The sequence below is a fragment of the Salvelinus alpinus genome, chromosome 15 (genome assembly GCF_045679555.1).
Source record: "Salvelinus alpinus chromosome 15, SLU_Salpinus.1, whole genome shotgun sequence".
NCBI lineage: Eukaryota > Metazoa > Chordata > Actinopteri > Salmoniformes > Salmonidae > Salvelinus > Salvelinus alpinus.
Window position 1 is genome coordinate 40,857,457 of NC_092100.1, and position 12,986 is coordinate 40,870,442.

The 12,986-nt window shown below is 44.2% G+C and overlaps 1 protein-coding gene across 1 annotated transcript in view; it reads right to left on the reverse strand.

Moving 5' to 3' along the window:
• LOC139540077 (leucine-rich repeat-containing protein 17-like) overlaps positions 1 to 12,986 on the reverse strand; it is a 34,521-nt gene that overhangs the window by 14,543 nt on the left and 6,992 nt on the right. Inside the window, exons 4-5 of the mRNA XM_071343632.1 lie at positions 10,327 to 10,666; positions 9,918 to 10,144 (exon numbers count right to left, since the gene is read on the reverse strand). Of these exons, the coding sequence (XP_071199733.1) occupies positions 9,918 to 10,144; positions 10,327 to 10,666 (567 nt within the window). The remainder of the gene's footprint in view (positions 1 to 9,917; positions 10,145 to 10,326; positions 10,667 to 12,986) is intronic.

The window sequence follows — 12,986 nt, forward strand, 5'->3', positions numbered from 1 at the left end:
GAATACCTAGGATAGGATAAAGTAATCCTTCTCACTCCACCCCCCCTTAAAAGATTTAGATGCACTATTGTAAAGTGGCCGTTCCACTGGATGTCATAAGGTGAATGCACCAATTTGTAAGTCGCTCTGGATAAGAGCGTCTGCTAAATGACTTAAATGTAAATGTAAATGTAACTCTGTCTGAGAAGTAGTTGGTGAACCAGGCAAGGCAGTAATTTGAGAAACCAATGCTATTGAGTCTGCCGATAAGAATGTAGTGATTGACAGAGTCGAAAGCCTTGCCCAGGTCGATGAAGACGGCTGCACAGTACTGTCTTTTATCGATGGCGGTTATGATATCGTTTAGGACCTTGAGCATGGCTGAGGTGCACCCATGACCAGCTCGGAAACCAGATTCCATAGTGGAGAAGGTATGGTGGGATTCGAAATGGTCGGTGATCTGTTTGTTAACTTGGCTTTCGAAGATTTTAGAAAGGCAGGGCAAGATGGATATAGGTCTATAACAGTTTGGGTCTAGAGTGTCTCCCCCTTTGAAGAGGGGGATGACCGCGGCAGCTTTCCAATCTTTGGGGATCTCAGACAATACGAAAGAGAGGTTGAACAGTTTAGTAATAGGGGTTGCAACAATTGCGGCAGATAATTTTAGAAAGAGAGGGTCCAGATTGTCTAGCCCAGCTGATTTGTAGGGATCCAGATTTTGCAGCTCTTTCAGAACATCAGCTGTCTGGATTTGGGTGAAGGAGAAGCAGGGGGGGCCTGTGCAAGGTGCTGCAGGGGGTGCTGAGCTGTTGGCCGGGTAGTGGTAGCCAGGTGAAAAGCATGGCTAGCCATAGAAAAATGCTTATTGAAATTCTTGATTATCGTAGATTTATCGGTGGTGACAGTGTTTCCTAGCCTCAGTGCAGTGAGCAGCTGGGAGGAGGTGCTCTTATTCTCCATGGACTTTACAGTGTCCCAAAACTTTTTGGAATTAGTGCTACAGGAAGCAAATTTCTGTTTGAAAAAGCTAGCCTTAGCTTTCCGAACTGACTGAGTATATTGGTTCCTGACTCCCTGAAACGTTGAATATCGTGGGGGCTGTTTGATGCTAATGCAGAACGCCACAGGATATTTTTGTGCTGGTCAAGGGCAGTCAAGTCTGGGGTGAACCAAGGGCTATAACTGTTCTTAGTTCTACATTTTTTGAATGGGGCATACTTATTTAAGATGGCGAGGAAAGCACTTTTAAAAAGCAACCAAGCATCCTCTACTGACGGGATGAGGTCAATATCCTTCCAGGGTAGCCGGGCCGGGTCGATTAGAATGGCCTGCTCGCTGAAGTGTTTTAGGCAGCGTTTGACAGTGATGAGGGGTGGTCGTTTGACCGCGGACCCATCATGCACGCAGGCAATGAGGCAGTGATCGATGAGATCCTGGTTGAAAACAGCAGAGGTGTATTTAGAGGGCAAGTTGGTCAGGATGATATCTAAGAGGGTGCCCATGGTAACGGATTTAGGGTTGTACCTGGTAGGTTCCTTCATAATTTGTGTGAGATTGAGGGTGTCTAGTTTAGATTGTAGGACAGCCGGGGTGTCCCAGTTTAGGTCACCTAACAGTACGAACTCTGAAGATAGATGGGGGGCAATCAATTCACATATGGTGTCCAGGGCACAGCTGGGGGCTGAAGGGTGTCTATAACAAGCGGCAATGGTGAGAGACTTGTTACTGGAAAGGTGGCTTTTTAAAGGTAGAAGCTCGAATTGTTTGGGCACAGACCTGGATAGTATGACAGAACTCTGCAGGCTATTTCTGTAGTAGATTGCAACTCCGCCCCCTTAGGCAGTTTTATCTGTCACGCCCTGATCTGTTTCACCTGTCCTTGTGATTGTCTCTACCCCCTCTAAGTGTCGCTTATTTTCCCTGGTGTATTTATCCCTGTGTTTCCTGTCTCTCTGTGTCAGTTCGTCTTGTATGTTCAAGTCAACCAGCGTCTTTTTCCTGTGCGCCTGCTTTTCTATTCTCTTTACTAGTCTTCCCAGTTTTGACCTTTGCCTGTTTTTCTGGACTCCATACCCGCCTGCCTGACCATTCTGCCTGCCCTGACATCGAGCCTGCCTGCCATTCTGTACCTCTTGAACTCTGAACTGGTTTTGACCTTTTGCCTGTCCACGACCATTCTGTTGCCTATCCCTTATGGATTGTTAATAAACATCTTGGACTCTAATCATCTGCCTCCTATGTCTGCATCTGGGTCTCGCCTTGTGCCCTTATACTATCTTGTCGGAAGATGTTATAGTTAGGGATGGAAATTTCAGGAATTTTGGTGGCCTTCCTAAGCCATGATTCAGACACGGCTAGGACATCAGGGTTGGCAGAGTGTGCTAAAGCAGTGAATAAAACAAACTTAGGAAGGAGGCTTCTAATGTTAACATGCATGAAACCAAGGCTTTTACGGTTACAGAAGTCAACAAATGAGAGTGCCTGGGGAATGGGAGTGGTGCTGGGGGCTGCAGGGCCTGGGTTAACCTCTACATCACCAGAGGAACAGAGTAGGATAAGGGTACGGCTAAAGGCTATAAGAACTGGTCGTCTAGTGCGTTCGGAACAGAGAGTAAAAGGAGCCGATTTCTGGGCGCGGAAGAATAGATTCAAGGCATAATGTACAGACAAGGGTATGGTAGGATGTGAGTACAGTGGAGGTAAACCTAGGCATTGAGTGACGATGAGAGAGATTTTGTCTCTAGAGGCACCAGTTAAGCCAGGTGAGGTCACTGCATGTGTGGGGGTGGAACAAAACGGCTATCTAAGGCATATTGGGCAGGGCTAGGGGCTCTACAGTGAAATAAGACAATAATCACTAACCAAAACAGCAATGGACAAGGCATATTGACATTAGGGAGAGGCATGTGTAGCCGAGTGATCATAGGGTCCAATGAGTAGCACTAGAGGAGTCAGGGAGCCAATTCCGTAGTTGCTGCTATGCTAGGCGAGCTGGAGACACAGTGATTCAGACAGCTAGCGGGACGGGGCTAGCAGACCGGCATCCGGCAACATCGCAACGAAAGAGCCTGTTGAGACCACCTCGGACGGTTACGTCGGCAGACTAGTCGTGATGGATCGGCGGGGCTCTGTGTCAGCAGTAAAGGGTCCAGGCCAATTGGCAAAAGAGGTATTGTAGCCCAAGAAATGGCTGGTGGACCTCTTTGGCTAGCCGGGAGATGGGCCTAGCTCCAGGCTAGCTCCAGGCTAACTGGTGCTTGCTTCGGGACAGAGACCTTAGCCAGGAGTAGCCACTCGGATAGCAGCTAGCTAGCTGCGATGATCCGGTGTAAAGGTTCAGAGTTTGAGGTAGGAATTCGGAGATGTGGTAGAGAAAAAGCAGTCCGATATGCTCTGGGCTGATATCGTGCTGTGCAGACTGGTAGGAATTGACTGGGTTGAGGCTGGCTGATGTCCGAGTTAATGGTGAGGACCGCTAGAAGTGCCTAACTGACTACTAGCTAGTAGCTAGTTAGCTGGCTAGCTCCTGAAGGGGGTTCCGGTTCTAAACTATAAAAATAGCAGATCCGTACCACATTGGGTGAGGCGGGTTGCAGGAGAGTATATTCAGTCCGTAGATGGAAAATGAGATTAAAATATATACAAAATATATTTGAAGAAAAATATATATACACGGGACAGGACGGGACAAGACAAAGACACACGTACGACTGCTACGCCATCTTGGATTGAGATCCAAGCTTGCAGTTCTCCCAGGGTCAGCTCGATGAGGTGAAACAGGAGAACGACAAGATGACAGCAATCTGTAAGTCATTGAGAGAGGACATCAGTTCTGTCTGTGAATCCATGATAACAATGATGGATAAATCAGACTTGAGGGACAATCAAGGCGGAATAACATGCTTGTGGACGGAATTGCAGATTCTCCACATGAGACCAGGACGGAGTCTGAGGACAAACTGAGGGAAATGATCACTGAGAATTTGAAGATGGACCACAGGAAGATTGAGGAGGAGCGTTCCCACAGGACTGGAAAACCCACCACCGGCCCAGGTGACATGCCCAGGCCGATAGTGGTCAAGTTCCTGAGGTTCCTGAGGTACAAGGACAAGATAGCTGTTCTGGAAAGAGCCAACAAGGACCATCCTGAAGCTGTGCGCCAGAAGAGGAAAGAACTTATCTCAGCCATGAAAGCTGCCAGAGCATGTGGGGACATTGCTTATATCCGCTATGACAGGCTCATTGTTCACCCTCCCTCTCAGAAGTCTGGAAGGGATGAGAGAGCCAAGCATATGGGTTCGTAGCTTCAATCCCGCAGCACACACACACACACACACACACACACACACACACACACACACACACACACACACACACACACACACACACACACACACACACACACACACACACACACACACACACACACACACACACACACACACACACACACACAAATTGATTAATGGACTGCTGAATGAATATATTTTTCTCTTGCTTTGTTTGCTCTTTTCCATATTATTTCTATCTCTGATAAGCTACCCAGGAAAAGGCTGAAAATAGCCCATATTAATATATGTAGCCTTGGAAATAAGGTTCATGATATCAATATCTTGCTAACATCAGATAACATTCATATATTAGCCATTTCTGAGACTCACTTAGATAGTTCATTTGATGACACAGCAGTAGCAATACAAGGTTATAACAAATATAGAAGAGACAGAAATTCTTATGGGGGAGGTGTTGCTCCATATATTCAGAGCCATATCCCTGTAATGCTTAGAGAAGATCTTATGTCAAGTGTTATTGAAGTGTTGTGGTTACAGGTTCACTTGGCACATCTGAAGGCTTTTCTAACAGTCAGTATCTAAATAATATACAGTGGGGAGAACAAGTATTTGATACACTGCCGATTTTGCAGGTTTTCCTACTTACAAAGCATGTAGAGGTCTGTAATTTTTATCATAGGTACACTTCAACTATGAGAGACGGAATCTAAAACAAAAATCCAGAAAATCACATTGTATGATTTTTAAGTAATTAATTTGCATTTTATTGCATGACATAAGTATTTGATACATCAGAAAAGCAGAACTTAATATTTGGTACAGAAACCTTTGTTTGCAATTACAGAGATCATACGTTTCCTGTAGTTCTTGACTAGGTTTGCACACACTGCAGCAGGGATTTTGGCCCACTCCTCCCTACAGATCTTCTCCAGATCCTTCAGGTTTCGGGGCTGTCGCTGGGCAATACGGACTTTCAGCTCCCTCCAAAGATTTTCTATTGGGTTCAGGTCTGGAGACTGGCTAGGCCACTCCAGGACCTTGAGATGCTTCTTACGGAGCCACTCCTTAGTTGCCATGGCTGTGTGCTTTGTGTCGTTGTCATGCTGGAAGACCCAGCCACGACCCATCTTCAATGCTCTTACTGAGGGAAGGAGGTTGTTGGCCAAGATCTCGCGATACATGGCCCCATCCATCCTCCCCTCAATACGGTGCAGTCGTCCTGTCCCCTTTGCAGAAAAGCATCCCCAAAGAATGATGTTTCCACCTCCATGCTTCACGGTTGGGATGGTGTTCTTGGGGTTGTACTCATACTTCTTCTTCCTCCAAACACGGCGAGTGGAGTTAGACCAAAAAGCTCTATTTTTGTCTCATCAGACCACATGACCTTCTCCCATTCCTCCTCTGGATCATCCAGATGGTCATTGGCAAACTTCAGACAGGCCTGGACATGCACTGGCTTAAGCAGGGGGACCTTGCGTGCGCTGCAGGATTTTAATCCATGACGGCGTAGTGTGTTACTAATGGTTTTCTTTGAGACTGTGGTCCCAGCTCTCTTCAGGTCATTGACCAGGTCCTGCCGTGTAGTTCTGGGCTGATCCCTCACCTTCCTCATGATCATTGATGCCCCACGAGGTGAAATCTTGCATGGAGCCCCAGACCGAGGGTGATTGACCGTCATCTTGAACTTCTTCCATTTTCTAATAATTGCGCCAACAGTTGTTTCCTTCTCACCAAGCTGCTTGCCTATTGTCCTGTAGCCCATCCCAGCCTTGTGCAGGTCTACAATTTTATCCCTGATGTCCTTACACAGCTCTCTGGTCTTGGCCATTGTGGAGAGGTTGGAATCTGTTTGATTGAGTGTGTGGACAGGTGTCTTTTATACAGGTAACGAGTTCAAACAGGTGCAGTTAATACAGGTAATGAGTGGAGAACAGGAGGGCTTCTTAAAGAAAAACTAACAGGTCTGTGAGAGCCGGAATTCTTACTGGTTGGTAGGTGATCAAATACTTATGTCATGCAATAAAATGCAAATTAATTATTAAAAAATTATACAATGTGATTTTCTGGATTTTTGTTTTAGATTCCGTCTCTCACAGTTGAAGTGTACCTATGATAAAAATTACAGACCTCTACATGCTTTGTAAGTAGGAAAACCTGCAAAATCGGCAGTGTATCAAATACTTGTTCTCCCCACTGTATGTGAAATGCTTGATAGTGTATGTTATGTAAACAGAGAGGTCTACTTTCTTGGGGACATGAATATTGACTGGTTTTCATCAAGCTGTCTGCTCAAGAGGAAGCTTCTCACAGTAACCAGCGCCTGTAATCTGGTTCAGGTTATTAATCAACCTACCAGGGTGTTAACAAACACTACAGGAACAAGATCATCCACATGTGTCAATAGCATTTTTTCTAATATTGTAGAACTTTGTTCTAAAGCTAAATCCGTACCCATTGGATGCAGTGATCACAATCTAGTGGCTATATCCAGGAAAGCCAAAGTTCCAACAGCTGGGCCTAAAATAGTGTATAAGAGATCATACAAAATATTTTGCTGTGACTCTTATGTGGATAATGTTAAAAATATTTGTTGGTCTGATGTGATAAATAAGAAGCATCCAGACGCTGCACTTGATGAATTTATGAAATTGCTTCTTCCAATTATTGATAAACATGCACCTGTTAAGAAACTGACTGTTAGAACTGTTAAGGCTCAATGGATTGATGAGGAATTGAAAAACTGTATGGTTGAAAGAGATGGGGCAAAAGCAGTGGCTAATAAGTCTGCCTGCACATCTGACTGGCTGACTTACTGCAAATCGAGAAATTATGGTACTAAACTCAACAAAAAGAAGAAGAAACTGTATTATGAAGCCAAGATCAATAATATAAAGAGAGATGGAAAAAAAACTTTGGAGTATTTTAAATGAAATTATGGGCAGAAATACAAATTCAACTCAATCTTTCATCGAATCAGATGGCTTATTTATCACAAAACCATCAGCCAATTATTTTAATGATTACTTCATTGGAAAAGTGGGCAAACTTAGGCAGGAAATGCCAACAATGAACAGTGAGCCATCATATTCATACATAAAAAAACTAATAATGAAAGAAAAGCATTGCATAGTAATTTTATAAAGTTAGTGTGGGAGAGGTGGGGAAATGATTGTTATCGATCAATAATGACAAACATATCATTGACAACTTAGATGGAAAGCTACTGAGGATGGTAGCTGACTCTATAACCACTCCAACCTGTCATATCTTTAATCTGAGCCTAGAGGAAAGTCTTTGTCATCAGGCCTGGAGGGAAGCCAAAGTCATTTCGCTACCCAAGAGTGGTAAAGTGGCCTTTACTGGTTCTAACGGCAGACCTATAAGCTTGCTGCCAGCTCTTAGCAAACTGTTCGAAAAAATGGTGTTTGACCAAATACAATGCTATTTCTCTGTAAACAAATTAACAACAGACTTTCAGCATGCTTATTGAGAAGGGCACTAAACATGTACTGAACTGACACAAATGACTGATGACTGGTTGAAAGAAATTGATAATAAGAAGATTGTGGGAGCTGTACTGTTAGATTCCAGTCAAGCATTTGATATTATTGACCATAACCTGTTGTTGAAAAAACAGGCCTTATTGCTTAATCAACCTCTGCCATTCAGAGCTATCTATCTAATAGAACTCAAAGGGTTTTCTTAAATGGAAGCTTCTCTAATGTCAAACATGTAAAGTGTGGTGTACCGCAGGGCAGCTCTCTAGGCCCTCTACTCTTTTCTATTTTTACCAATGACCTGCCAATGGCATTAAACAAAGCATGTGTGTCCATGTATGCTGATGATTTAACCATACACGCATCAGCAACCACGGCTAATAAAGTCACTGAAAGCATTAACAAAGAGTTGGCGTTACCTTGGATTGTAAACTGTCATTGTTAGAACGTATAGATTCAATGGTTGAAAAGATAGAGGTCTGTCCGTAATAAAGCAGACACCACACTCCACAAAGCAAGTCCTGCAGGTTCTAGTTTTATCTTATCTTGGTTATTGTCCAGTCATATGGTCAAGTGCTGCAAAGAAAGACCTAGTTAAGCTGCAGCTGGCCAAGAACAGAGCGCTACGTATTGCTCTTCATTGTAATCAGAGGGCTGATATAAATACTATGCATGCCAGTCTTTCTTCGCTAAGAGTTGAGGAGAGACTGACTGCATCACTTCTTCTTTTTATAAAAAACATTAATGTGTTGAAAATCCCAAATAGTCAACTTACACACAACTCTTCCACACACACTTACCCCACCAGACATGCCACCAGTCTTTTCACAGTCCCCAAATCCAGAACAAATTCATAAAAGTGTACAGTATTATATAGAGCCATTATTGCATGGAACTCTGTTCCATCTCATATTGTTCAAGTTAACAGGAAACCTGGTTTAAAAAAGATAAAGCAACACCTTTTTATTTTTATTTATTTTACCTTTATTTAACTAGGCAAGTCAGTTAAGAACGAATTGAACTGCCTTGTTCAGGGACAGAACGACCTCACGGCACAAAGCCTCTCCCCTATTTGACCTAGATAGTTTGTGTGTATGTATTGACATGTAGGCTACGTGTGCCTTTTATAATGATAATTTATTAATTCTTTATGTATTTATGTAGTTCTGTCCTTGAGCTGTTGTCTATTAATGTTCTGCATTATGTCATGTTTCATGTTTTGTGTGGACCCCTGGAAGAGTAGCTGCTGCTTTTGCAAAAGCTAATGGGGATCCTAATAAAATACCAATAAAATACCAAATACCAATCTCTACACACAAACTCACATATACACATGCTCTTGTTTTCATTCTAACCGGCCCTCTGACGAAGTAAATTGATGTAATTATGGTAATCCACATCTGTAGTGAATTTCCAGAGAAACACAAACATACGGTTGGATAAAACAAGCTGAAAGACTAAAATATGTTGATTTGGTTAAGATATTCACAACCTACAGCTGCCAACTGTTAATGCTCCTGCTGCTTCGCTTCCTAGCGTAAAAGCAACCAGTCTGTAAACAGGTCTGCCTACACATAGATAGGTAAAATGGTACAATGAAACCAATGGAATAGTTCCAAAAGTGCAAATACCACCCACCCTACATGCTGGTCAAGCAAACTACACTGAACAAAAAAGATCCAGAGGCCTATTGTTGGGCCATTCATCAGCCGCAATCACCTCATGATTCAGCATGATAATGCATGGCCCCATGTCACAAGGATCTGTACACAATTCCTGGAAGCTGAAAATGTCCCAGTTCTTCCATGGCCTATATGCTCACCAGACATGTCACCCATTGAGGACAACAGCGTGTTCCAGTTCCCGCCAATATCCAGCAACTTCGCACAGCCATTGAATTGGAATTGGACAACATTCCACAGGCCACAAGCTGCATGAGGCAAATGATGGTAACACCAGATACTGACTGGTTTTCTGACCCACGCCCCTACATTTTTTAAGGTATCTGTGACCAACACATGCATATCTGTATTTTCAGACTGTTAAAATCTTTGAAATTGTTGCATGTTGTGTTTATATTATTGTTCAGTGTAAATAAAGTGCACCTCAAGTATTTGAACCAGGTGGGTCTGATAGTTTGTGACCTCACCTCTGCTTCTGCAGTCCAGTCGGGATGTGGGGAACAGGTAAGTATGGCAGGAGGTGGTGGCGTCAGGCTTGCCCCTGATGGGGATGGGCTGCAGAGGGTATGTGGAGTTTCTCTGGTCCTCCCCCTGCGGGTCTGGGGGGTCGCTGGGAGGCTCCAGCTCCAGACACAGCAGCTCTGGGTCCACCTGTCTCAGCTTCCTGCCCCTCAGCCCAACTGGCTCCGCACACCTAGGTTGTGTTCAGTAGAGCTTTTCTTTTAAAACAGGGAGGTGCTATAGCAACATGAAGATGAGAACACAGATTTCTGTTGTCCATTATATAAAGTATAGTACACTTATTTAGACCAATGCCCACAGATGTAATTTGGGACACCTCTGTTGAGCCCTGTGTCACATTCTATTCCCACCCACCTGGCATGGTTCCCCAGGTTACGGTTGCTGGGCACCTGCAGGGTGCGAACCAGACTGTCGAGTGTGCAGCGGCAGCTCCAGGGGTTGTCATGGAGACGCAGGTAGCGCAGGGCTGGCATGGGGATGAGAGCCTCCTCGCTGAGCGTGCCCAGACGGTTGTGCTGCAGCAGAAGGGTGGTGAGGTGTATCAGGCCCAGGAACACCCCCTCCTCCAACACTGAGATCCGGTTCTGCTGCAGGTCCAGGCTCCTCAGGCCCTCGAAGCCAGAGAAGGCCCCGTCGTGGAGGGCCTGGATACGGTTACGGGCCAGCAGGAGGTGGTCTGGAGCCCGTGACCAGGCTGACAATAAGAATGATCATGATATTATGTTTCATTTCCATAAAACTTTTCAAGCAAAGCACAAACGCAACGTGTTATATTTTGTTACAGTGAAGGTTGCAGCAGAAGTAGACTCCTTTATCGACGACTCAATATTAGGAAGGTGTTCACTTACGCCAAAAAATACATTTGTTCATATTGGCAGAAAATGTTATAAAATAAATAAATACAAATGCGCTGCATTCGTTGCCTTCCTTTTAGATGGAATAAATAAAACAGGGTTGGATGAATAACTTGAAAAATGTAATCCATAAGCCTACTAATACATTGATCGGCATCAATAACCTATGTAAAGTCTGTCAAAGTTAGCAATGAGGAATCGACCCGGGGGACCGGAACTGATTCCGGGGGACCGGAACTGATTGAATTAGCCCAGAATCGGGTGTCGGACTCGGACCGGAATCAAAATGAATGACTGCCCAGAATCGGCCCAAGAACATCAGGCCGTTTCCATCTTCCGGAATTCAGCCGACTTTGCCGGTATTTTACCAGAATCCCCCCAGAAGCGGCCCAATGCAATTTTAAATAAATGTATACAAAATTACCTGATTTAGTCATTTTAAAAATGACTATTATACATACAAATTATACCCATCCACATATTTTTTAAATAATTTTATTTATTTATTTTTTACCCCCTTTTCGTCATATCCAATTGTCTTGTCCCATCTCTGCAACTCCCATACGGCCTAGGGAGAGGCGAAGGTCGAGAGCCATGAGTCCTCCGAAACAACCCCGCCAAGCCGCACCGCTTCTTGACACAATGCACGCTTAACCCGGAAGCCAGCCGCACCCATGTGTCGGAGGAAGCGTACATGTGCTTGGCCCACAGGACATCCCGGCCGGCCTAACCCAATTGTGCGTTGCCTCATGGGTCTCCCGGTCGCAGCCGGCATGGGTAGCAAACCAGCATCAGTAGCAAACCAGCATACATAGTTTGCACTGCGATTACATTTACATTTACATTTAAGTCATTTAGCAGACGCTCTTATCCAGAGCGACTTACAAATTGGAAAGTTCATACATATTCATCCTGGTCCCCCCGTGGGGAATGAACCCACAACCCTGGCGTTGCAAGCGCCATGCTCTACCAACTGAGCCACACGGGACCACACGCAATGCAGTGTCTTAGACCGCTGCACCACTCGGGAGGCCCCATCCACAAAGGTTTTAATGCTTATCAACTGCCTTGCACAAAGTATCCAAATACAAAAATCCTTCTTAAACAGGACTCTTAAAGAATTTAATTTAAATGTTAATTTTATTTTCTGATGACAGAAAATATGGGAAAATAAATAAATAATGAAATGTTAATTATATAAAGCAGCCTGTGTAATCATCTGCCAGAGAGTAGCCACAATCGCCCGAGCCCCAAGTAATACATTTGGGCAGATAACTCACACCGGAATCGGCCTGAGCCCCGAGTAATACATTTGGGCCAGATAACTCACACTGGAATCTGCCAGAGCTCAATCCCCGCATTCTAGTCATAAGTAATACTGCCAAAGGCGGCCCAAACTCGGACCACATGACATATGCCGAGTCTGACAGCCGAGTGCGCTGACTCTCAGCCGGAATCGGCCCAGATCCACTGTGCTAGCTGGGGTATCAACAGGCTACCAGTTGCAATTTGTTTTATCTGAAAATGAGACTGAATTAAATCTTGACTGCCCTGCAGATAGGAACGTGTCCTGACCAATAGACTATAAGTGTGAAATGTTCCGAAACCTACCCCTTATGGGCCATCAGCGGGACAAAAGTATTGCTGAGTCTAAAAGATGTTGCGCTATTAACGGCAGCACCACTTTATCAATTCATATTAGTACTTTAGACTACGCCAAAAAAACTGTTTTTATGGGCACACAAATCCAAAATGATGTATGAGATTTGCAAAATCAAATGCTTCCAACCGAAAGTCACCTAACTTGTGTCGTTCTTCAATAGGCTATGCAAGGCTAATAGACCTACTTGTTGGATGTGTGTTATATCCAGCTGTTTAGTTAGGCCTAGTGATATTGTTGACCATCATCAGCTGATCCAGGAGATATTTTTCTGAATGACAGTCAAGTGACAAGCAGCTGTTGTGTTATAGCACCTGATGCAAAAACAGTCAGTGCAGGAAAATGGTGTTCTAAGAATGTCCAGAATATGTTGATGTTTTGGTCATTGCGCCAGTGAAGACCTTTGATCCACGTTGGATCCAATCCAATATGCCTACATTTGTTTTCTGCTTTTTTTTGTTGCTTGATTTACAGCAGGGTCTAAAATATTTAACAGAGAA